The sequence below is a fragment of the Corvus hawaiiensis genome, chromosome 22 (genome assembly GCF_020740725.1).
Source record: "Corvus hawaiiensis isolate bCorHaw1 chromosome 22, bCorHaw1.pri.cur, whole genome shotgun sequence".
Taxonomy (NCBI): Eukaryota; Metazoa; Chordata; class Aves; order Passeriformes; family Corvidae; genus Corvus; species Corvus hawaiiensis.
The window spans coordinates 4,066,993-4,091,707 of NC_063234.1; the positions used below are offsets into that span (position 1 = coordinate 4,066,993).

A 24,715-nucleotide genomic window follows, 5' to 3' on the forward strand; every position below is an offset into this window, starting at 1 on the left:
CGCCATCGCCAGCGTCACCCCTAAACCACATCACCCAGCGGCAGGTGCAGGCGCTCCTGAAGAGCTCCAGGCGTGCTGGCCTACACCACCTTCCTGCTGCCTAAGCACCTGAACAGGGAAAACATTTTCTATTATCTGTCCTGAATTTCCATTCTTGCAGCCTAAGGCCATTAACCCTTGTCCTCTCACTGCAGGCACGGCAGAAGAAACCAGGCCTCACCTCACTACAACCTCCTGTCAGGTAGTTTATTGTTTACTATCTCACACCCGGAACCCGTTCCAGCAGGAACTGCTCTGGGGGTGCCGCTCAAACAGCCAGACTTCCTTAAAAACACGGTCGGGAGAGCCCGGCGCCACTTGGGGAGCATGGGCGGATCTGGGGGAGGGAGAAAAAGCACAATTGTTTGAAATAAAGGTGTCAGCCTTTCATTCCAGTCAATGAAACAGACTTTATTTATGCCACAGGATTCCTTAAATAACTTAGATGTGCACAGAGAACTACCTAGAGATGTCACAGACATTCAGTGCGGCCCTGGCGCGGCACGACACGTACAAAAGCTTTGGTGTGCATGGTAGGACAAACCAGCGAGTCGCACACAGCAGCACAAAGACTCACGGCCTCACACGCCCCTCAAGCCACCACACGCCTCCGTCCTGGCTCTGACACAGGCAGGAGCGTCACCAACGGGATCAAACAGTGACAACGGCTCTGGAGGCGGATGGCAAGTGCCTGGGAAGACTCCTGGAGGCTTTCAGGGAGCTTCAGCCACCCTGAAGCACAAGGTCTACGGTGCTGAGCCCATCAGCAGCAAAGCAGCGACGGCGGCAGCAGGCTGGGGCGGGCAGAGGCATGGGGCTGGCGCAGACTGGACACAAAACGAATGGGAACAACCTGGATGTTCGGCGGGCGCTGGTGGCGAGGGTGCCGGACAGGTCACTGCTGGGCAGCCTCCTGCATCTGCGCCTGCCGCTTGGCTTTGGTCTGCAGGTACCTGCCCTTCCCTTCCTCGAAGCGACGCTTCTCATCCTCTGTCTCCGTCTGAGGCCACAGAACAAATGCAAAGCCGAGGCATCAGTGTGCTGCGAGTGTGTGCAGGAGGGAAACGCGCCTCCCCTCACAGAGGGGGAAGCTGCCCTCTGTCAAACACACAACTGCCAGTGTGCTCCTGCATCGAGCAGGAGACCTGTGCCACATCAAATATTAACCAACAAACAGCCCCAGTCAGGAGCGCCACATCAGCAAAGCCCTGCCAGGATTAGGGGAGCTAAAATAGGCAGGAGGCTGGAATAGGGATACCACGGGGAGCAGAAATTAGGGATGTGGGGGGCTCCATTGCCACTCAGGGTCCCCAGGTGCAGGGCCCGCATGCAGCCTGTCCTCAACCATGAGAAAGGAGAAAATCCCCAACCTCCCCATCAGCAATTTTCAAAAGAAAGAAAAAATAAAACCAAACCAAACAAACCCAAAACAATAACAAAAACAAACATAAACCCCTGCAGCCTGCCCTGGAAAGTCTCATTCGTGCTCATATTTTTCTGCTGAGTAATTCAAGGGAAGAGGATTTCTTGGACAAAAAGGCCAGCTGGGCTCTGCCCCAGGAGGAGCAGGAGAGGTGATGGCTCTGCTGGCTCCAGTCCAGAGAGAAAAGCTCTTACCAGCAGCTGCGGGACGGGCAGGGGCTTCCCCTCCTTGCTCAGGGACACATAGGTGAAGAAGGCGCTGACAGCACGGTACCGCTCCCGAGGCTCATCCACAAATGGGTCAGCATCAACAAAGACTTCTATTTCCATGGATTTATTGCTTGTGAATGTCATGCGTCCTGAGACAGTGATGACGCAGCCTGTGAAGCAGAGAGGAGCTGGTGAAGGGAGCAAGGGGTCCCGCATGTTTTATGCTTAAGCTGTGTCTTAAGCGGAGCACGGGACAAACCAAACAGGGATTAAACTTCTCTGCCAGTATGTCCTGAGCGCACACCCAAGGGAGCCAGGGTGTGGCAACACAGAAGACCACTGTGCCTGCCACCACCCTTGGTACCTTTTTTGATCTTCTCATGGAAGTTGATGGCATCCACTGAGGCAGTGACGATGTTGGTCTTGCAGTGGCGGGCAGCCACGATGCCAGCAACTTCATCCATGAGCTTCATGGTGACACCTGTGAGGGGAAGGAGAGGGTCCTGTCTCAGGGAAATCAGTGGGATTTGGGGAAAACCACACAAAAGTCAGTAAGGCCTTAGCATGGACAAAGCTATGCTGAGGAATTGGACCGGAGACTGAGTCCCAACTTCAGGAAAACCCAGTACCAGCACAAGGATTCCTGTCGGTGCCACAGCGACATCCTCACAGACCTGTGATTAAGATTTCAGTCAGCTCTGTCTCTCTCAAATTTCTCTGAGCAAACCTCACCCTTGCAAGGCAATATCAGTCCCTGTCAGAGACTGAAACAGTTCGTGCCTCAAACATTGATATAAAGTTTTAAAGAAGCTGCAGCTACAGAAACCTCACTGAAGAACTTTGGACTGTAAGTCGAACTGCTGATTAGATAAAAGGAAACCCATTGTTCAGTCACCTCGGGCTGAGGGAAAGGTATGCATCCACAATAGGCCAAAGCCTCCAGCTGAGTTTGGGGGGGAGAGCACAGCTCACAGAAGCCAGGTTTACACAGACTCCCCCCAACTGGGGTGGGAGGAGGAGATTTTGGGTGCATGGTGCAACCTCTGGTGAGAGGCAATAAACACCCATCCTCTGATTACACAAACTGGCCCAGCTGTGGAACCCCCAACCCCACAGGGCACATCCACGGGACATTCACGTGAGAGGCTTGGCCTCACAGGACTGCATGCGATGCAACAAGACCCAGAGTCTGCTGTGAGAGACTGCCCCCCATGCCCGGACATGCCTACCTAGCCTGAGCATATATACCCATGGGATTCTATGCTTTCTGGGGGGACCTTCACCACCAAGATGACCAGCTGGAGAGGATCAATGAACATAGCTGGGATCCACAGAGTGGTGATATTTTCCTTATTCTGTCCCTGTCACTCTATCTGTCCCCCCCACCTATTTTCTACTTCTTTCTTTCCTTCTTTCTCTCTCATATTTACCATCAAATAAAACCCTTACTATTGTCACTGGCATATGGTCTCGTTTGCACCTTAATTCAGGCAGAGGCATTTCTAAGAACCTTAAATCTGGATCGTAACAGTCCCACAAACCTCCAAACAGCTCTGAGCCATGTTGGTTGTTTTTTAATGGACATAATTAGGTGTGTTATCCCAGCCCTCAGAAAACACACCTCTCCCTAGGCTTATACCACACGTGCCGGCCCTGCAGGTGATGGGCACTGCCTGCCAAGAGGAAATGACTTCAGCTAATTGCAGCCACACGCTGGGTGTTTGTACTCCGGAATTTGCAATCTCAGAGGCAATGACAAAACTGTAGGATTTACAGGTCGAGTGCATGAGTTTTTGGGGCACAGAAAAAGATGAAGCTTTCATCTCAGCTGAAGCAACTCTGGCCCTGACAGTCAAGGCAAAGGGGCCTGTGTGCCTCCAGAGGCAGAGCCCACCAAAAACACTGAGCCTACCAAAAACACTCTCCTACCACACTTTGCTCCATGGAAAAGCCACCTGGACCTGCCACCCAGCTGCTGCGCAGGGCAGTGCTCACTCACCTCCGTGCACAAAGCCCAGCAGCGTGCAGTCCGACGGGCCCACCAGGTGGATCAGGCTGGACTGGCTGTAGCCAACAGTGTGTGGCTCTGGTTAGAGAGCAAAGCAAGGTGAGAACTGCTCAGCTGGCACCCATACACCCCCGTATACCCCCATCTAAAGTTGTCCAAAGGAAGAAAATATGGAGCTGGCTTGTACAAAGCTAAACTATTTTGAAACCAGTGGTTAAACCAGGCTGGAGAAGTTCCAAGAGCAGAGCAGAGACTGTTCACCACCTGATGGGTTGCTGCCTCCCTCTAATCCCCACCCATCCACTTTATTCTAGCTCAGCTCATTTCTTTCTTTTCAAGCTTTCAAAGAGCATGAAAGCAAACAGGAGCGAACTGGGTCACACGGCTGCCTGCTTCCCCCTCAGCTGAACCTGCCAAACCCTGCTGCACAGAGCCCTGTTCTCCCCTTGGTGGGAAGACCGTCACCTTCATCCCCCCCAACCCTGGCACATAATGGTGACCCCTGTCCCACCACAACCTCCAGGTGACAGAAGTCACACCCCCGAACTCCCAGCAGAGGAAATCCTCTCTCAGAAGTGGCTGTGTTTTCTATCTAATGGGAGGTGTTAAAGAAGCTCAGAGGAGGGAAAAGCAGCCAAGTCCCACTCAGGGTGACCACCCATGCAGCAGTGCCCACCAAGCCTTACCTTTTGTCTGCCTATCTGTGAGCAGGGAGGACAGAGGGGAAAAAAGCATTTGAGCAACTTTCATCCCCCATCACCTCCCCCAACATTCCCCACGTGCCACCTCTCCACCTCTGCCTGAAGACCCCAGCCAGGCCTAGAGGCCACCTTTGCCCAGCACTTGCCTTTACCCCTTGCTGAGCAAAACCACCTCTAGCTGCACACAAGCACACAAGGGATGCAAGGAGTGATACAGGAACCGGGTTTTGGAGAGGAGATCTCACCCACCAGCCCCTGCAGGGCATTACAGGTACCCATTCAGCTCCCCTTCCACTCACACACTGTGGCTCCAAAATCCCGTCCCCATCCCTGGTGTGGTGTTTCAGAACGCACACTTGCAGCTACAGGGCCCTGGGGATGGCTGGAGTTGCCCTGGGGACCAGTATGGCCTCCCAGTACTGCTGGGCAATTTGCATTGGCTACACACTGCCCGTGTTACCTGGGTTGATGACAGGTAAGATCACATCACCATTTCTCTGCTTAGTTTCCAGCCGATCCAGCTTTTGCTCCTCATAACGCTTCTTCCCCTCGTCCTCCTGCTCCTTTCTCACATACTGGAATAGAAGGCTGGTAAGAAGGGGGTTGGCAAAGCCACTGGCACAGCTGGGAGTGCCAGCAGGGCCAGGTTAGTGCCATTCCCCAGAGAGGACAAGTTCCAGTTTTGAGGGACCCAAGCGAGCTGTCCTACCTGGATGGGGGGAACCTCAAGGACCTTATTCACATTCTTCAGGGACAGTGGCACATACCACAGTGTCGCCTTGTTCGTCACCTTCTTTGCCCCTGGAGGAGAAGGGGGCAGCAGGTGATGTTGCCAAGGCCAGCGGTGCTGTACCTGCCATCGGTCTGGGGTCGGGCACACACCAGCAATGCCACTGGCATTGGTGGCCCCTTGCCCTGCTGGCTGCTGCCAGGCTATAGCTTGCAGCAGATGCGATAATGCACTTTTGGGAAGGTGTCCCAGCAAGCGGAACTGGTTGTCACAGCAACAGCAGGAAAAGGGACTTTTTCAGGCCAAAGAAAGCCACAGGCAGCAAATCAAGCAGGAAGAGCTACCAGCAGATTTTGCTGTTCTTCACTACAATGGAGCCATAAACCCCAGGGAGCCTGCCTGGCCTCCCCCCTCAGCACCAGCCCTCCCTGCACCCCCAGCTCTGTCAATAAACACGCTAGTTCTCCCCTCTGCCGAATGCTGCCAGTGACAGAGCAGAGGATGGGGTCACCGCCGCGAGCTCTCAGCTTAACACCATTATTCCTGGAGTTTTGGAACACAGCCACCAGCAGCCACCCACCTGTTAAAATGTTTTCAGACATCACATTGACCTGAACCTCCACAGAGTGCCGGGAGGTGTAGGTGATCTCAGCACTGACGTTGGCGACCTCGCCGATGCACATGGGCGAGAGGAAGTCCGTCCGCTCCACCCGTGCCAGTGCAGCCACACAGGGCTCCTGGGGAGGGTGAGACAGCCAAAGTACTGATCACAGCCACGCCACGCAGGACCACAGCTGGCGGCTCCCTGAGACCAGCCAAACTGGCCATGCCATGTGCGGCTCCGATTCTTCAACCGCCACCTTATCAGCCACTGGCCACGCTTCCTTCCCCATCTGTAACCAACACCAGCGCTGCCCCGACTCGCCTTTCTCGGGAGTTAAAACATTTACAGCAATAATGAGCAATAATGTCTCTGCTGGTAAACCACAATTTCAGCAGAATGCTTCTAGCTACTGGGACCGTGCCCCAGCTGCAGCCAGAGACACCAGTGGTTTGCATGCAGGAGCAAACAAACACTCCCAGTGCGGGACTCCTGCTGCCCCTGAGATGCGGTGGGGGGCCAAGGCTGGCAGGCACTCTGGCACCTACTCACCCCGGCCTGGGAGTTGCAGTGGCGGGTGCTGATGATGGCTCCTGCCTCCTCGATCATCTTCAGGATGGTTCCCCCGTGGACATTCCCCGCGATATTGGCATCATCTGGGCGCATAATCCTGCCGAAGGAGGCACATGAGACCTCACAACCCCTGCCGCGCCCCCAGCCCGGTCCCGGTGCGGCTGGCCGGAGGCAGCGCATCGCCCACCGGCTGAGCTGCCGGGCCATCGCTGCTCGCACGCGGCCTCCTGTGAGCGGCAATGGAAACTGCTCCGAATTACCGCTGGGAGCGGAAGGAAGCAGGGCGCCTCTGCCGGGGCAGCCGGCGCCTCACCGGGGCCGCACCCCGCCGGGCCCCGCTGCGGCACAGACCGAACCGGGCACGTGCCGCTGCTCCACGCGGCCTCCCGGCAGCAGCCGCCCTTTCTGCCAACGGCGAATAACGGCCCCGGGCGGAGCTGAGGCAGCGGCTGCTCGCCGGCCCGGACAGGAGCTGCTGTTTCAGGGCGACCGTGCCCGGGAGCCGCGGGGACACAGGCGGGAGAACGGCGGCTGCCCTTCCCGCTCCCAGCCCCCGCAGAACGGAGCACGGGCGCGGCGCTCCTGCGCTCTGCCCGCGGCCGGTGTCACTGGCAGCGTAACCAAGGCGGGCGGTGCCGCCGATGCCGGCAGCAGGGCGGGCAACATCTCGGTTGGAGACCGGCACCCGCCCGCGGCCCCCAGCGCGCCCGCCTCCCTGCCCAGCCCTGCCCGGGCCCCCGGCCGTGACAGGGCCGTACCTGGACACCTGGATGGCGGCTGGGCTCGGGCCCGCGGCCCCCAGCTCCGACATGGCGGCACCGGCGCCCCGCCCGCAGCGGCGCTGCGGCACGGCCGTGCTTGGCCACGCCCCGCCGCGCCCCGGACACCGCCCCGGACACCGCCCCGCCATTGGCGGGCAGCACGCGCCTCGCCCCCGCGCGGGGAGGAGCGCCGGGGCCGCGGGGAGCCGGGGCAGGGGGCGGCTCCGGTGCTGCCCGCGGAGTCGTGTGACCCCACCGGGACTGGGGTCCCTCCGCCGCCCCGGGAGTGCCCTGTCAGCGCGGGGACTCGTGGGAGCCAGGGTCTTCGGGTCGGCACGGGCAGCACTCCCCCCCGCCCGCGTTCCCGGCGCCGTCGGTTCTCTCCGGTTGGGACACAGCTCCCCCGGTCACCCACGGATTTTGGGTCGGGTTGTGGCGACGGTCCCGAGCAGGCAGTGACAACTCGCAGTGGAACGCACGCAGGGTCCGGAGGGGTTCCATGATGCGGCCCGGGGGACACGGGGGTGCCGGGAGCCGCGGCACTCACGGCTTCGCCGACGGCGAGCTCTCGGCTCTCATTGATGCGAGAGCGGCGGCGCGTCTTCGTGAGGGACCGGAGGGTCGGCGGGCAGAGGGGCGCGAGGGTCAGGGAATGCCGAAGCTCTCACCTTGCACGGCTCGGCAGAGGCAGCAGGGAGGCGCAGGAGCCGGGGTGCCTGCAGCGCGACGCCCGGCGGGGACATGGTGCTCCCGCGCTCCGGGCCACTACCGGCTTTATGAGCCGCCGGCGGGGCAGGGCGGGAGGACTGGGCCGGGAGGGCGGGGGGCAGGCAGGGAAGGAGGTGGGCAGGGCGGCCTCGCCGCTGTCCTCGGTGCTGATCGAGAGGCACCGCCGCTGACCGCGGTCCTGACTGCGGGGTGGTCCCCGCCTGCCCGCCCACGCCGCCCGCTGTATGTCCCCATTCCCGCGGTAGCGGTCGCCGCTGCCCGCGCTGCCCACGGACCCGCCGTCGGTTCCCGTGGTGCCGACACCCCGCGGCCGGCTGAGGCGGGGCAGCTGCCCGCCCAGCGCCCCCCGTTCTGCCTGCCCTGCCAGGACCGGCAGCGCACGTCGGGCCGGCCGGAGGAGCCCATCTTTGCCGCGCCTCTCGCGTGGGCGGGCGGCGGGCGGGGACACCCGTGGATCCGCTGCTCAGGGCGGCGGACAGCGGCGCCGGCAGCCGGGCACGGTCCGCTTTGGGGTTCCCCCGGACCTTCACCGGTCCCGGTCCCGGTCCCGGCCGTCACTCGGCAAAGTGCGGCTGCCCAGCTGAGGCCAGGGGGAGCGGTGCGGGGGTCCCGAGCAGCGGGCAATCGCCGCGCCGCGCCGTCGGGCGGGGCGGGCAGAGGGGCGGCCCCGGGGGCGGGAGAGGAGGAGCCGGCGGGGCCGGGGGGCGGCGGGGCGGGTGCGCCGTGCAGTGCCAAGCGGCGGCCGGGGCCGCCGGGGCCGGGGCCGCCGCCGGGGCCGCCGCCGGGGCCAGGGCCGCCGCCGGGATGGCGCTGGAGCGTGTGCTGCTGGCGGCGCGACAGGGCGACGTGGAGGCGCTGCGGGGGCTGCGGGCGGCCGGGCTACTCCGGCCGGGGCTGCGGGACGCCCTGGGTGCGTCCCCCGCGCACCACGCCGCCCGCGCCGGCCGCCTCGCCTGCCTCCGGTACCTGGCGGCCGAGGCCGCGCTCCGTGGGGACGCGCGGGCGCGAAACGGGGCCACGCCGGCCCACGACGCCGCCGCCACCGGCAACCTCGCCTGTCTCCAGTGGCTGCTCACGCAGGGGGGCTGCGGCGTGCAGGTGCGAGCGGGGTCGCGGGGGGCGGCGGAGGGGCTCTCGGTGGCGCGGGAGGCCGGGGACACGTTCCGCGGTCCCGTGTGGGTGGCTGTGGCCGTGGGAGACGGTCACGCGTGGTGCTCCCAACTCTGCCGACGGCGAGCCGGGGTCCGTCTCAGCCGGCACGGGCAGGGCTCCACTGTGCCTAGCGGGCGGCATCCGACGGACCCGGAGAGTCCCCGGCATCCCGGAGGGGTTCAGCCGCGAGGGCAGCACATATTCCCCGGGGCTGCCGCCCCCTCCCGGGGTTACACAACGGCGGGACCGAGGCGGTAAGCGGCTTGCCCCGGGGCCGGCCGAGGGTTAAAGACATGTGACGGCCGAAGGAAGAGGAGGCGGCGGCGGGGCTGGAAGCGGGGATTAATCGGGAAGTAAGGGGTCAACACATCGGCGACCTCCTGGCCAGGGGCCAGCCCTACCCGCGCCCCACCGAGCGTCAAGGGCGGACGGGCCGGCGGCACAGCGGGGCTCGGCGGCGAGTCCCTGCGGTTAGCGGCTCCGCGGCCGGTAGAACAAGGAGGGCATTGTGCTGCACTCACTGTGCGGACGCAGGCCCTGACGGAGGGCAGACACGCTGGCCCATGGTCCCTCCAATGCCCTGTGCTCCTGCTCCAGCCCCGCTCGGTACGGACAGGAACTTCATCCTGGCCATCCCATCCGCCCGGAAGCAGGTCCGGGCTGGGGGATGCCCCACGGCTGCCTGCGGTCCCCAGCCCCCTTGTCGGAAGGGCTTGGTCCCTCGTACTGACAGCCGTCCCACTTCCTCCTGCAGGATATAGACAACTCTGGTGCCACCATCCTGCACCTGGCAGCCCGCTTTGGTCACCATGAGGTGATCGACTGGCTCCTCCGCTTTGGAGGCAGCGACCCCACGGCGGCCACCAACACGGGAGCACTGCCCGTCCACTACGCTGCGGTCAAAGGGGATTTCCCTTCCCTGCGACTCCTCTTGGGACACTGCCCCAGGTAACGGCCCCCACTGCTGGCAGCGAGACAGGGTCTGCCGGAAACTTGGCATCCACCAGCAGGAGAGGGGCTAGTGGGAGAACAGGGTGCCTGCTGTGGCCCTAACCCTCCCTCCAGCCACTGGCAAGGTGCCAGCACTGGGGACGAATGCTGCAGCCACCCTGATCCCCCAGCTCCAAGGGCAACGCGGCCACGTTATCAGGCTGGGCAGCCAGCTGCACCTTCTTTATGGCCCAGAAAGAAAGGGCGAGGAAGAGAGGGGCGAGCGCTGGCAGAAATATTGTCACTGGCCGCTGAGTCGGCTCCTGGCGCGGGGCGATAACACAGCCGCCTTTGTCCGCCCGCTGTTATGTAAATGGATTAGGCTGACCGCCGAGGAGAGGCTGCTCCCCGCGCCGGAGACGACCTTTCCGTTTGCCCAGGTCCGTGGGCATTGCTGGACATGGCAGCCTCTCTCAGACGGCTCGGTCGCGGCAGCATCCTCGCTTTGCCTCCTGAGCGGTACCTGGGCCGGGCTGGTCCCCGGGTTACATGACATAGCAGCCCACAGGGCCCGCGATGCCGGACCTCGCCACGAGGCTGCAGCAGGCGATTAGGTGGCCCTTAATCCGATTTCCCGTGGTGGGCAGAGGCCACTAGAAATAACCCACAGACCCGACCAAAGAGAAGCCGGGGGAATGCGCTATTGCTCCACATTGTCCCTGGAAGGCTCCAGGGCTGTAGATGAGAGGGGTTGCACAGCTCTCCCACATCCAGGGAGTCCTGAGGCAACGGGATGTGAACCGGGGCTCGGCACCCCTCTGTCTCTGGGTGCCACAACCCCAGACCCCTGCATCCTTTCCCCCAGGCAGGGCCACAGAGCTCATTGCAGGACCCCTGCATCCCATGGCACTCACTGGCCACAGCTGTCCCAGCCCCAGTTCTTTATCTCCTTGCCCCAGGTGGGGCTCATTTTAGCCCTGAGCACCTCTGGGATTAACCTCTGCAGCCCGAGCCCAGCCCCAAATCAGTCACTGCTCCTGCTCGATGCCCACTGTGTCGGCCCAGGTGTGGCACGGCGTTCGCATTGCCTTTCACGCTGCTTGCCGGGGCTGCTCCGCTGCTGTCACCGCCTTCCCCCTGAATTATTTAGGGCTGGCCCTGTTCCCAGCCCCGCGCCTGCCCGGAGGCTCTGTTACAGCTGCGAAATCCAATCCCTGGTGCCGCTGCGGGATGCTGGCGCTCCCAGCCCACCTTCGCACAGGCCCGCGGGGCCCCCGGCAGCCGGTGGCCCAGCATGGGGTCCCAGCCATCTGGCAAAGCAGTTTACTGGTGCTGCCCAAGTGGCTTAACCCCTTCCCAGTTACTGGGAAATGGGAATCAGGGGCTGACCCTGTGCCTGTGCTCCCGCTGTCCCCCATGCCCCAAGCCCCATCCCCAGCCCCTGCTCAGGGAGCACCCAGCGCTGTGCCAGCCTGGCACTGCTGGACCGCGGGGCAGGCACTCTGTGGCACGGCACACCAGGCACAGCGGGAAGGGAGCTCTGGCCACAACCTGTCTCACAGTTACAGGGATCAATTATTAAGGGCCTGCGATCATTGCGATAACAGAGCAGAGTATTTATTGCTCTTCCTTTTTTAAATATTCAACAGGTTTTTTTATGGAGCACTTAATAAAACAGCTTCCTGTGGGGTGGGGAGGCAGGATGCAGGATGTGGGATGCAGGATATGGGTCTGTGGGGGATGTGGGGTAAAAGATATGGGATTCAGGATTTGGGTTGCACAATTTGGGATACACAATTCAGGACGAGAGACACAAGGATGCCAAGGCCTTTTGGGGCAGTGAGGGGACTCTGATACCCGGCAGCTGGGCTGGGCAGTGCCATGGTGAAGGTTGACCTTTCCCCACCGGCTCCACGTCTGGTGCTGTGTAAGCAGCTTACTTTAAAATACGACTAAATTGCAGTGTCCAAAAACAGCCGGAGGAAAGAGCTTAGCCTAAGCAGGCTGATTAACTTAGTGACCTCCCGCTGCAGCTGCAGCCACCGCCACCGCATGGGGACCTATGGGAAGCCATGGGGTGGACAGCTCCCAGCCCTGGTACTGCCCTGCCTGCCCGCAGCTGTGTCCCTTGCACCTCCCCATGTTCCTTGTGTCCCTCAAATCCTCATGTCCCTATATCCTGCCTGCCCCCTGTCCCAGCACTGGCAGTAGCAGTGGCCACAGGTGACAGGCGCTGTGCCCCCCACTTGCAGTACCCTGAGTGCCCAGACCAAGACGGGGGCCACCCCGCTGTACCTCGCCTGCCAGGAGGGCCACCTGGAGATCATCCAGTACCTGGTTCAGGACTGTGGGGCTGACCCCCACGCGCGCGCTTATGACGGCATGACCCCACTGCACGCCGCCGCCCAGATGGGCCACAACACTGTCATCGTATGGCTGGTAAGCGCTGTGCAGGCACAGCATGGCACGGCGTGGTGGCACAGCACGGGGCGCACAGCCTCAGTGCTCAGCCCACCTGCCCACACAGATGAGCTTCACGACGGTGAGCCTGTCGGAGCGGGACGCCGAGGGGGCCACAGCCATGCACTTCGCTGCCAGCCGCGGCCATGCCAAGGTGCTGAGCTGGCTGCTGCTGCACGGCGGGGAGATCACTGCTGACAGCTGGGGCGGCACACCGCTGCATGATGCCGCCGAGAATGGCGAGCTGGAGGTGGGTGCTGGTAGCCAACAGGGTGTCAGGGCGAGGGGGGGGGGGCTTTCCTCCAGCCCTGCCATGCACCCCCACTCTCCCCAGTGCTGCCAGATCCTGGTGGTGAACGGTGCCGACCTCAGCATCTGTGACCAGGATGGCTACACAGCAGCCGACCTCGCTGACTACAATGGCCACAGCCACTGCGCGCAGTACCTGCGCACCGTGGAGAACATGGTACGGCAGTGCCCGGGGACGAGCGCATGGGGAGCACACAGGGAGCACGCAGGGCCTCGCCACCCCTGCCCTGCTGCCTGACCCCATGGCTGTGCCAGCAGAGCGTGGAGCACCGCGTGCTGTCACGAGACCCCTCGGTGGATGGGGAATGCCGACAGCCCGACTCGGGCATGTCATCGCCCAACACCACGGCGTCGGTGCCCCAGGCGCGCTTCGAGGTGGGCTCCCCTGCCAGCACCCTCTCCAACTACGACTCCTGCCACTCCAGCCAGTGCAGCACCGGGGAGAAGAGGGGCGGCCCCCCAGGGGCCCCCGCCGCCCGTGAGTGCGGGGCCAGGGGGCGCGGGGCGGGGGGTGCGGGTTCAGCCCCCCCTGACCCCCTGCCCTGCGCAGGGGTGCCTGAGCCGGCGCTGGCGGACATGCAGGCGTACATGGACATGCTGGACCCCGAGATGCAGCCACGGGGCCGGGGCCCAGCAGGCGAGGGCCCTCCACCGCCACCACCCCCTGCCTTCCCCCCACCACCACCCCCACCCCCCGCCACCCGGCCACCCCCGCCACCCCCCGGCTACCCTGCACCTGCGCCCCCCAGTGCCCCCCACACCGCTGACATCTACGTGCGGGCCAAGAACAACCTACGGCATGTGGAGAGCCAAGCACTGCGCCGAGAGGTACGGCCCCATGCACCGCGTCCCCTGCACCAATCCCCATGCACAGCTCAAGGGACATACCACCCGGGAGGGACATGCCACGGGGCACCATTCCCTTTTGAGGAGTTTTTGCCTGCACTGGGAGGGGACAGTCCCAGCTGGAGGCCACATGCCTTGCCTGCAACGCTGGCTGGGGGGGGCTGGGGCTCAACCTGCAACGAGAATGCAGCAAGCTGGGGCCAGTGATGCTCTGGTGGCTCCATGGCACTGGGTGGGCCCACTGCACCGGCTGGGGCACCCGGCAGCACCATGCCATGGCAGCCGCGCCCATGTGGCCCCGGCGATGCCACCGGCACCATGCCGAGCTGGGCGTGGGCAGCTGCGCAGGCGGTAACCCGAGCGGCCGGCTCCGGTGTCGCCCGCACCACAGGTGTCGGGTGGCACAGCCAGCACTGCCAGGAGCTGAGAGGGCTCAGCCAGGCGTGCACAGGTAAGAGGGGTGCAGCCCCCCATGGCGGGCTGGGGGAGCATAAGGATGCAGTAGGTTTGGGGTCGCCCTGACCCCCTACCATGGCTCTCGCCACCCCACCGGGGACAGGATTCTGGCCACGGTCAGGGCACTGGCAGAGCCCAGCACTCTGGGGGATGGGGCACATGGGGTGGGGGGCTCGGTAGAACAGTGTGTGCCAGGCACGTGGCGGGCTCGGGACCCCACAGCGCTCGATGCGCAGGGCCTTGGCTCTTTAATGCTTACCGCAGTAACGGGCTGTCCTGGGGAGATGTGGGCATGTGGCAGAGCGGTGCCACAGTGGTGTGGGTACCGCATGAAATGGGGCTCAGCGACACGGACCCTAGCGCCAGACCGGGGCTTGGACTGCCGGAGCTGGAGCCAGGCTTGGCACAACTCCCATGGCAGCCGGAGCAGGAAGCACCGAGCTGACGTTTGTTGACTTAGCTGGGGCTGGCGGCGGCGGCGAGCACCCGGGCTCACTGTGAAAATGCCATGGGTGGAGGTGGCATACGGAGAAATACAAATAGCGGGGCCCCCAGCAAGGGGAGCAGGGCTGTGCCGCGGTGGCACCCCAAACCCGGGGAGCAGGCACAGCCCCCTGCAGCGCGGCTCTCGGCAGCACAACTCGCAAAGCCGCTGTGGAATGCGCCGGGGTGAGCTGAGGCTGCGCTGCCTGAGAGCCCTGTTCAGAGGGAGGTTTGGAACCGGGCCCCAGCCCCGCGCGGGATAAGCTTCCGGTAATCTGCGGGGCTGGGGCTCGGCGCTCCTGTTCCCAGGGGGTTATCCCGGGGGAGGCTTGGCCAGGATCCTGGGCACAGGCTATGGGGTCACAGTGCCAGGCACTGATGCCGCACGCTGCCACCGTGGCACGCAGCCCCGTTTGCCGAACAGACCCCAGGGCATGCACCTGTTGTCCCTCCTGGCTCTGCATCTGGCCCAAGGCAAACCGCTGGCACGGTCCTACTCCACCACGGCCCTGCGCCACGGTCATAGCCAGGCACGGCGGTGCTGAGGTGGACTCCCCTTGCAGCTGGCATCGCGTGACAGCAGTCCCGAGGGCCTGCGCCGGGCCGACTCCAGCAGGCGGTCAAGGAATTTCGGCAAGCAGCCGAGCACCGGTGACTACTACAAGCACCTGGGGCACGTTGTGGCCGAGCAGCCAGGCCCCCAGCGAATGGCGCACACCGAGGAGGTGAGACCCGTGCCGCGAGCCTGTGCACAGCTCAGCGGCACCGGCACCGAGCAACGCCTGCCCATGCTCTCTTCCAGGCATCACCCATCTCGGCGGACACCATGAGCAATGGGGAGAGCAAGCCTGGTGCCGAGCTGCCGCCCCCACCCCCGCCCCCCCCACTGCCCGACACCTCCTGCCCGACGCCCCCACCGCCGCCCCCGCTCGCCGAGACTCCCGCCGGGCCCCGCCGCTCCTCCTCCTCTACGGGAAGTAAGTGGCAGGGTGCCGGGTGGGCACGGGGGGTGATCCTGGGCACTGTCCCATTGGCTGCACTGTGGCATTGACCGCCTTGGCTCGTCTCCTCCCGCGGCACTTCGGCCGCGCGGCTCCTGACAGCCTTTCTGTCCTTCTCTCCTCCGGTGTCGGCGCGGGGGCCCCCACGCCCGCTCGCCCCTGCCTGCTCTCACTGCTGGCCGCTTCTCTTCTCTCTTGTCTCGCGGTGGCCAAATCCTTCCTCTGCCGCGCGCCCTGCGCCGCCTCTCTGCTTCTCTCCCTAGGAGGAAAGGCGCTCAGGCAGATGAAGAGTAAGTACCGCGGTCCCACGCTCCTCCCTGCTCAGGGGGTGCCCTGGCGCGGGGCACAGCCGGAGGGGCCCGTCCCGGCGCCGTCCTGTGCTGCAGCCACGGGCCACCGATGGCTGCTGGGGCTGCCACCTGCCCGCGGCGCTCCCGCGGCCGAGCCCTCGCTGCGCGTCGCCGGCCGGCGGTGCCACGCGGGAGTCCAAGCGCTGGTGCGGGGCTACCGAAGCCGCCAGGCAGGGCTGGCAGGGCTGGGCAGGCAGCCGGGCCCCACGGCCCCGCGGCCCCGCACACAGAGAGCCTTTGTTCGCGCTCAGCCGGCCGGCGTGACCCCGCCACGTGAGCGCACCGGCCGCTCCCCCGCCGCTGACTGCAGCCGGGCTTGGCCGCTGCTCGGCGCCCGCTTTATTAGCGCCGGTCCCGGGACCGGGGGGTCTCAGCCGGCGCTGGATGGCAGCGCCCGCGTCCCGCTGGGCCCTCAGCACCCGCAGCCCTCTGGCTCCGGCGTGGCGCAGCCGAGCGGAGCGAGCTGCGGGCGCCGGCCGCGGGGAGGGGGCTCTGCCTTGGCACGGTACCATGGGCCATTAGGGACTCACGCATGGCTGGCACGGACGGTGGGTGCTCGCGGGGCGGGTGGCACGAGCAGTGGGCAAAGCAACCCCGGGGTGCCGGTGCCACGCAGCCCTTTGGGCACCGGGCTGGCAGGGGGTCTGGCTCAGGGTATCGGTGCATCGCTGCCGGGAGCTGCCAGGGGAGCGTAGGGGCCGTCCTGCAGTGCCGGCGCTGTCACCGGCCATGGAGCCATCCCTCCAGAGACACGCTTCTGTTGCAGCATAGTGCCTCGGGGGCATGGGGTGACATTCGGGGCTGGGGCCAGCCTGGGACCCTTGCAGCTGAGTGTTGGGGTGCTGCTCCGGCAGGGTGCCATGGACCCTGTAAACTGCTGTTGGAGTGCTGGTCTTATGGATCTGCGGAGCTGGGGTGCCAGGTTGTTGAGTGCTGGGGGGTTGCTCCACTGGGGTCTGATGGACCCAGGAGTTGGGTGATGTGCTGTTCCTGTGGACCGGTGAGCTGGGTGTCAGGACGCTGCTTCAGGGGCATTCCAGGGACTCCTGGATGGCGGGGAGGGGGGCAGTCAGCCAGCCACCCCTCCACCCCACTACCCTGCAAGCTGATGGAGGATTCACAGAGGCAGGGAGATGGTGCTGGCGGGGTGCTTACTGCCCCTCCTGCCTCCCTCCAGGCACCAAGTCCTTCAACATGATGTCCCCCACCGGCGACAACTCGGAGCTGCTGGCCGAGATCAAAGCTGGGAAGAGCCTCAAGCCGACGCCACAGAGCAAAGGCTTCACCACCGTCTTCTCCGGCAGCGGCCAGGCAGGGGCCAACGTAGGTGGTGATGGGGGCCAGGGGAGCCGGTGGCGCGGCGCAGCACAACACGGCAAGTGCCCACCGCCCTCCCTCCCTCCTTCCACAGGCAGAGTCGCCACTGTCGTCCCCGTCACCCACCAGGACGCCCACCCCGCCGGCCACCCCCGAGGCTGCTGGGCCACCACGCTGCCTGGCAGGGGGCTCACCAGAGCCAGTGCTGAACGGAAGCTCACCGGTGCCAGCAGTAGGCGCTGGGGCAGCGGTGGAGGTGGAGGCGCTGGTGCCGAGCCAGGACGAGCAGGGCCGACCCATCCCCGAGTGGAAGCGGCAGGTGATGGTGCGCAAGCTGCAGCTCCGCATGCAGGAGGAAGAGGAGCAGCGGCGCAAGGTAGGGGGGTCCCACGTGCTGCGGCGGCGAGCGCGGCGCGGGCATGGCCCAAGCAGCTCAGGACCTGGCGAGATGGCGTGCGCGGCATTGCCTCCGGCTCCCAGTTGGGCTGGGGGACCACCCTACCTGCATGCAGGGGCGTCACACCCCGGGGATGCCACACACGGCGGCAGTGGCACGAGGTGCGTGCGGCACGGCCTCAAGAGCCCCTTTGCCCTCTTTCCCGCCGCAGCCTGGGAGCCGCTCGCCGCCCCTGTGCCGGCGCGGGCCACCTGCCCGCGGGGGCATGCCGGGACCCGCCGGGCAGCCGATGCGGGAGGAGGACATGCAGCACCTGGAGAGGCAGCTGGGGAGCCTGCGGGTGATGCACGAGGCGCAGCCGGGGCAGCCGCTTCCAGGGGCGCCGGACGAGGAGCTGCCACCACTCGTGCCGCTCTCCGCGCCCCCGGCACCCCGGCGCTTCGCCCTCGCCCAGGAGGACGTGCCTGCCCGCGGCAGCCAGTCCCCCACACTGCCGAGGAGCCCGGCCACACCACCAGCCACGCTGAGGGACCGGGAGGGCCCTGGGGCGGGGGGAGCGGTGGGCAGCCCCGGTGCCCAGCACGACGCCCGGCGCGAGATCCTGGGTTGCGGTGTCTCCGTCCGCAGCCTCAAGGCCAACTACGAGGGGCCAGGGGGGCCCCCTGCACCTCCCCCCAGGGTCACCAAGCGCAAGCGGGTGCAACCCCCTGGTAGCACCCGCCGACCCATCCTGGAGGAGGAATACGGGGATGGGGCACTGCGGCGGAGCAGGCCAGAGCTGCCAGAGCCAAGCAGCCCACATGAAGGCACCAAGGGGTGCAAGGAGCGCGCCGTTTTCCTCTTCCTGGAGCACTGGAAGAAGCGAGCACTCGCGGCGGTGCCTGGGGAGGAGCGGCCGCGGCGGCCGGGGAGGCGGCGGCCGGCAGCGGGGCGCCTGCTGGCCCGCTGGAGGAGTGTTGCCCGCCGGGTCCCAGGGCGTCAGATCCGGCGGCTGAGCCGCACCACAGTGCTGTACTGGCCCCAACACTTCCTGCCCCACGTCGGCGGCTCGCCCATGCCCCACGACAGCCTCCCGCTCGACCTCTTCATGCTGGGCTACTTCCAGCTGCTGGAGATGCCCCTCAGCCCCGAGGAGCGGCGCTTCCGCCACCTCCTCTGCTACGAGATGTTTGACCGCCTGGGCAGCCACAGCTGGCACCGCGTCCGCTGTTTCCACCGCACCGTGCTGGAGCAGGTCGAGGCTGGCCACCGCCACTGGCTTGACGGCTTTGAGGACCTCGTGCAGGAGTTTTTTGGGGATGACCCTGTGGCAGTGGCAGAGAGCCTACCAGAGCCCCCCACCATGGCCCCAGAAGGGCAGGGGGCAGCAGTGCCAGTGCCGGAGCTGGGGGAGTTCAGCGAGGAGGACGTCTGCCGCTTCATTGACCGCAGCTTCTCCTTCTGGAAGGAGAAGGAGGCAGAGATGTTCGACACCTGATCCCGGCGGGATGCTGCAGGCTGTGCCAGTGGTGTGGCATGGGGCGATAGCAAGCTCAGGGGACAGCTATGGCCTGGTGCCCGGCTGCGCTGGCCTGCCTCTGTGGCTCGTGGTGCAGCTCAGCTTGGCAGAGGGCTGGGTGTTGTTCTGCGCGGCCCCCGGCCGAGGTTGCAGTGTGTGCCGCTTGCCGTGGCTGTGTGTTGTGTGGGAGGTGCAGCGGCGGGGCTGCGCTCTCCTCTGGTGTGGCGTTTGCGGTGCCGGGGCAGCGTGGGCCCCCGCGTGTCATGCAATAAAGCTGTGGTGTGCTTGCAAGGGCTGGCCACGCCACGCGCTCCTTCCTCCTCCCGGCGCCGGCGGAAGGCGGGCAGTGAGGGGCGCGTCGGCGAGCCATGTGCTGGTGAACCCCACCAGTACCGTGCCAAGGAGGGCGGCTGCCAGAAGGATGTGATGCCACGCACCAGGACGATGCTGCGGCCCCATGGTGCCGGCAGTGAGGGCGGGCTCCCGGCAGTGCCGGTAACACGGCTGTCTGTTGCAGGAGAAAGAAGAGGAGGCGCGCCTGGCCAGCATGCCGGCCTGGAGGAGGGACATCCTGCGCAAGAAGCTGGAGGAAGAGAGGTGAGCCAGGGTCGGGGGATGCCACACCAGCCGGTCACTCCCGAGGCTCTGCTAACCCCACTCTCCCCTTTGCCTTCGCAGGGAGCAGAAACGGTGAGTGCCGCAAGCCCCTTCCTTGGGTGGGCGGGCACGGCGGCTCCCGCGGCTCTGGTGACCGCGGCGCCCTGTGCCCTCTGCTGCTGAGCAGGAAAGAGCAGGAGAAGCTGAAGCGGGAGGAGGAGGAGAAGGAGAAGGAGCAGTCGGAAAAGCTAAGGACTCTCGGGTACGATGAGACAAAGCTGGCGCCCTGGCAGCGACAGATCATCCTTAAGAAGGGGGACATAGCCAAGCACTAGCCACGCCACACCGCATCCTGGCTCTTCGCAGCAGGAGGAGGCTGGCAGGTCCTCCCATGGACCGCGACATGCCTCGGCACCCTCCTCCTGCCGTGGATGGCCACATAGCCCAACCCAGAGAAGCCCCCACCACCGCCCCAGGCACCCGTAGCCCTCCCCACGCCCCCATCCCGCTGCCGCCAGCCCACCGCCACTTTGTGCTGCCCGTTGCAAAGCGAGCTGCCGCGGCGTGGGACATGCGGCTCCGTGCGCACTGCCCGGCTCGGCCGCTGCGGCTGGGCTCGCCGCACGCCCCGCTGGCACCACTCGCCGATGCAGCGCGCTCGCCCTCACTCCTGCCCCTCCAGAGCCGCTCACGGCCAGCTTCCGGCTCACCTGCGCCCAGACCGCCTGCCTTTCCAGAGATTAAAACGATAAACCCCGCCAGCAGTGCCCCGCGCCTTCCTGGGGCTGCTCACACCTTCCCCCACCCACACCATGCTCGCCGACAGCGGTGCCCCCCTCACCCACATCACCACAATCACCCCCATCACCCACACCGCCTGCATCTCTGCCAGCACCCACGTTGCCTGTCACCTGTGGTGGCCACATCACCAGTGGTGGCCCTGAGGCCAGCAGTGCCCTGGTGCCCGGCCGACGCAGCCTTGTGAAGAAGGGCCAGGGCTGGCGGATGGAGAGCACACCACTTTATTGGGGCGGGGGAAGGAGCGCCCGGCAGTGGGCAGCCTTGAGAACTATCCCATGGGTTCGCGGTGGGCTCGGTGCCCGCTCGTCCCGCGAGTGGCTGGGCAGCCGACGTGCTGGGGCATGGGGTCCTCCCCGGCCCTGGGAGCAGGGGGACATAAATAGAGGGGACAGGCAGGTGGGAAGGGGACATAAAACTGACATAAAATGTCTACACGGCATAAGTAACAATACTTAGGGTATGGCTGGGATGAGGTGCCCAGTGACATGTGGAGGTGTCGGGACCTCCCTGTGCCAGGGTGCTGATGCTGGGGATCAGGGTCCCGCAGACAGGCTCTGGCGCAGTGCCTCGGCGCAGCCGGCCAGCTCCATGCGCTCCAGGGCGGCAAAGACGTGGTCCAGTGTGGCACTGGTCTGCTGGCACCAGCGCTTCAGCATCTCGTACTGCTGGTCACGGATGTGGGCCACCTCCAGCTCCACCAGCTCAATCTCTGCCTCCCGCAGCTCCAGCATCCGCATGAACTCCTTCCAACGCCGTACTGGCACCACATCGATGACGGCATAGAGCTGGCTGCCCTGCAGCAGGGCACTGCGGGGCTCCGGGGGTGCAGAGATCTCCCCTTCGTCACTGGGGGGCTCACACGGCAGAGCCTGGTGTTTGAGGCTCTGCCTTGCTGTGCCAGTGGCACGCTCTGTCGCCTGTGGGGAGCACGGCTGGATCCAGCACAGGTTGTCCCACCTCCGGGCATTGAACTGGCACCATGGTGTGGCTGCAGCCCCAGCCATGGAGGTGGTGGCCTGTGCCGTGGGGAGGGGACCACCTGCCAGGGCATCATGCCAGAGCCTCTTCCTCTTGTGGTAAATGGCAAGGGCACCCAGGAAGAGGGGCCCGGTGAGTCCCAGCAGGATGTACTCCAGACCTGAGCCTGCAAGGAGAAGTAGGAGCATTCCCAGCAGCTGGCCGGCAGGGTGACTGCACACCACCGCCCCTGGCCCCCTTGTCCCCATACCTTGGTCGTTGTTGCTGCCGCACACCTGCTGGCACTCTTTCCCACACGTGTCCAGGGTACTCCTGCAAGGAGATAAGACGCGTGGGTGCCATGCTGTGCCATGCCATGAGCCCTACATGTGTTCCTGGCTGGGACACAGGGAGGGTCAATGCTTACGTGTGGCATGGCCGGCACTCGTCACCCTCTCTGTAGAAGTCGGGCTTGCAGCTGCTGTCGCAAAGTGTGTCCTGCACGTCCGAGCCTGGGAAGAGGGTAGGCATGAGGCAGGGTGGCACAGCCAGAGGTGGCATAGCTAGGCAGGTTGAGCCGTGGGGCAGCTGGCAGCACTCACAGGGTCGCTGGATAAGGCGTCCAGTGCAGGGCTGGCATTTCCGGCAAGAGAACTCGCTGCAGGGCTCGTCAAGGCAGACACGGAAGTGGCCGGGCTCACAGCCACAGGCGACGTTGCTGGTGGCCGAGCAGTTGCTCAGCACACTCTGGAAAGCTGCAGAAAGCAGGCGGTGAGCAGCATGGCACCACGCTGCATGGCACAGCACAGCGTGGTGTGGTGCCAGCTCACCTTGTCGGTCACACTCGTAGCAAGCCTGGCACTCGCTGAGGGTGTTGGGCTGGGTGCGGAAGGTGCCGGCGGGACAGGCGAGGCACACGCTGCCATTCTCAGGGCTTGTGCAGGGCTTGGACAGGAATGTCCCTGCAGGGACAGTGGGGTGACAGGGAGCACGGCCACCTGGAGCAATGCACCTGCTGTGCCATGGTGTGCTGTGCCCTGCCGCACGGACCGGGCAGCGCTCACCTGCGGGACACTGGGGGCAGCACTGGTGAGCAGTCTCTATCCAGTTCATGCCGGCGGGGCAGGGGGACCTGGTGGCACGTCTCCGCAGGCGAAGGAGTGGCTGCACCAGGACCCGCTGCCTTCGCGGCACGGCGTGGTCCCGCCACCCTGGGGGCTGCGATTCGCTGGCCACCAGCCACAGCGCTGCCAAGATCACCTGCAAGCAGGGAGAGAGCAGGGCTGCAGGCAGCCGAGGTGCTCCAGGAGCCGTGCACCCGTGGGGACGGCCCTCACACCAGCTCCTGCTGGGCTACCGGAGACAGAGTCGTACCTGGAACTGTGTGGACACCGGTGCCTGCACGGGGCAGAACGGCTGAAGCCGTGTCCCTCTGCCCCACAGCTGCGTGGGTGTGCTGCCCCAGGCCCGGGAATGCCCCGCGGCAGTCCCTGTGCTCTGCTTTCCCCGCAGTACACGGGCAAGCAACTTCCTCCTGGCACTGCGGGGGCCACTGTGCCACAGCCTGTGCCCAGGGGGCTGTCAGGTGCCCCCGTGTGCTCTGCAAATTGTGCTTCCAGGCTGGCTGGGGAGCGGCCCTGGGATGCTCGATCGCCTGTGCCAACAGGACCCCTGCCATATCCCCAGGGACGGCGCCGAGTGAGTCAGGCACACGGACTGCTGGTGGTGCCAGAGATCGCCAGCACAGGGAGGTGTCGGCAGGCGGGCGCGTAGGGGTTAAGGCTGTCAGCTTTGACTTTCCTGGGGTTTATCTCCCTCAGAGAGGAGGTGATTTCCTCCCCGAAAGGAAGCCGTGCCTGGCTCACGCTCTCCCCGATGCTATCGCGCCTCGTTACGCGCGTCCCAAAGTAGGTCACTGCTCCCCCGCAGGGTGCCAGGTGCTGTCCGCAGGGCAGCCCCGCTCCCCTGGAAGCCCCGGTGGGTGCAGCGAGCAGTGCCCACGCTGACACCCCTTCTACAGGCCGGGCCGGGGGCTGAGAGGACCGTGGCGCTGACAGCGTGGGCAGGGAGCCAGGGGATTCCTCGCTGGGGGCTGGATTTCCCAGCCGTGATGGCCCCGATTACGGCAGTTGAATCATTTTCTACTAAACCCGCCGCCACCGGCAGACTGGAAACCGCTCTGGGCCGCCCCGCACGCAGAGCGCTGCCGGCAGATCCGGGCGGCTGCCTCAGCCCCGGCTGCCAGCGGCACATCTGAGTCACCGCTGAGGCACGACCGTCCCGCAGCGGGGCCCTGCCCGCGCACCCCGCCTGCAGACGGGCAGCTGCTCCTGCCCAGCGCGGGGAGCAGATGCCCGATGGACAGGGGAGCCGTGGGCACGGGGCAGTCCCAGGGCTGGCTGCGCGGTGAGGACAGCCACCGCCGCTTGTGCCCTGCAAGCGCCTCTCCCGCCCGTAACGCAGCCGCCGCTCCCGGCGCCCGTGCGCCGGGGCCGCCACCCGTGTGCCCAGCCCCGCAGGCCGTCGGCATAGCCAGTCCCCGTGGCTCTGCCCTTCCTGTACCTTCCTGTGACCCCCCACGCTCCCCATGGCCGCATCCTGTCTGCAGCCGAGATTTCACGGCTTGTGGCCCCCGTGGTCATGCCACACCGTGAGTGTTTTGGTGCAGCAGAGCCCAGCCCCAGCTGTTAGCCAGCGGGGTAAACGGTTTTGGCACGCTTGGCACTGGAGTTAATCCAACTTCCTCCCTCCCTCCTCCAGACCCGCTACGGCCACAGCCGTGGGACACCCCACAATTGGTGCCAGGGCTCCATGGGACCCCCACGCCACCGCACTCACCCAAGCCACCCCAGGGCAGCAACACTTCATCCTTGTGGCCGATGCGGCTGGGTCATGCCGGGGCGGTGAGGGGAGCGGGCAGCAGGTGCAGTGGGGTGTCGGGGCAGCTCAGTGCCCGGGCAGGGTGCCCCGGCACCCCATGGCTGCCGTCAGCAGCACGCGACACGTGGTGAGTGAGCGCCAACCCTCCCCAGACAGGCTTTTACGCCCAACCGCAGCAGGAGGAAATGCTTTTTTGGATATGAGTCCAGGGGGTAAGAAACCACATGACGGGAGTGCTGGGCGCGGGAGGGACTTGCACTGCCTCGCCGCGGGCCCGGCCACCGCCCTCCCTTGCCCGTTGGCACAGACCCACGGTAGCGGGGGGAGGCAGGGTGTGGGGGGGAGCAGTGCTGACCCCCCACCCCAGGGATCCATCCCCAGCCCGAGCTCCAGGACGGGAGGCTGGAACTGGCCACAGCCCCCTCTTTGTCTGTCCCGGTGGGGCTCCCTCAGCCGTGCAGCACCCACCCGGTGCTCCCCAGCCTTGGGTGCCGCTGAAGCCAAAGG

General features: G+C 65.2%; 3 protein-coding genes across 15 annotated transcripts; 1 reads left to right on the forward strand and 2 right to left on the reverse strand.

Moving 5' to 3' along the window:
• Window positions 1-429: 429 nt before the first annotated feature.
• Window positions 430-8,231, reverse strand: ACOT7 (acyl-CoA thioesterase 7). Of its 5 annotated transcripts, none has more exons than XM_048326518.1 (10): window positions 7,714-8,231; window positions 6,264-6,381; window positions 5,691-5,847; window positions 5,090-5,181; window positions 4,841-4,955; window positions 4,366-4,380; window positions 3,671-3,757; window positions 2,036-2,152; window positions 1,657-1,841; window positions 430-1,039 (listed from the first exon to the last, which is right to left on the reverse strand). In XM_048326518.1, the coding sequence occupies exons 2-10, from the start codon at window positions 6,375-6,377 to the stop codon at window positions 935-937; spliced, it is 987 nt and encodes a 328-aa protein (XP_048182475.1). In that variant the 5' UTR covers window positions 6,378-6,381; window positions 7,714-8,231; the 3' UTR covers window positions 430-934. The 5 variants fall into 5 exon arrangements, with proteins under 5 accessions (XP_048182475.1, XP_048182471.1, XP_048182473.1 ...); XM_048326514.1 differs by lacking the exon at window positions 7,714-8,231 and adding an exon at window positions 7,043-7,149; XM_048326516.1 differs by lacking the exon at window positions 7,714-8,231 and adding an exon at window positions 6,472-6,576.
• A 332-nt stretch (window positions 8,232-8,563) lies between these two features.
• ESPN (espin) lies at window positions 8,564-20,331 on the forward strand. 9 transcript variants are annotated; one of them, XM_048326349.1, is made up of 15 exons: window positions 8,564-8,872; window positions 9,681-9,874; window positions 12,109-12,295; window positions 12,384-12,566; window positions 12,651-12,782; window positions 12,884-13,103; window positions 13,176-13,453; window positions 14,974-15,135; window positions 15,213-15,387; window positions 15,675-15,701; window positions 16,939-17,084; window positions 17,173-17,454; window positions 19,491-19,570; window positions 19,652-19,663; window positions 19,758-20,331. In XM_048326349.1, exons 1-15 carry the CDS (start codon window positions 8,579-8,581, stop codon window positions 19,903-19,905), a joined length of 2,520 nt encoding a protein of 839 aa, XP_048182306.1. In that variant the 5' UTR covers window positions 8,564-8,578; the 3' UTR covers window positions 19,906-20,331. The 9 variants fall into 9 exon arrangements, with proteins under 9 accessions (XP_048182306.1, XP_048182309.1, XP_048182308.1 ...); XM_048326352.1 differs by lacking the exon at window positions 15,675-15,701 and having other exon boundaries at window positions 12,884-13,058; window positions 13,149-13,453; XM_048326351.1 differs by lacking the exons at window positions 13,176-13,453; window positions 15,675-15,701 and having other exon boundaries at window positions 12,884-13,000.
• Window positions 20,332-20,576: 245 nt separating this feature from the next.
• TNFRSF25 (TNF receptor superfamily member 25) lies at window positions 20,577-24,640 on the reverse strand. Its single transcript, XM_048326360.1, has 7 exons — window positions 24,167-24,640; window positions 22,393-22,588; window positions 22,159-22,290; window positions 21,931-22,083; window positions 21,756-21,840; window positions 21,600-21,661; window positions 20,577-21,515 (listed from the first exon to the last, which is right to left on the reverse strand). Exons 1-7 carry the CDS (start codon window positions 24,194-24,196, stop codon window positions 20,905-20,907), a joined length of 1,269 nt encoding a protein of 422 aa, XP_048182317.1. The 5' UTR covers window positions 24,197-24,640; the 3' UTR covers window positions 20,577-20,904.
• Between the last annotated feature and the right edge of the window lie 75 nt (window positions 24,641-24,715).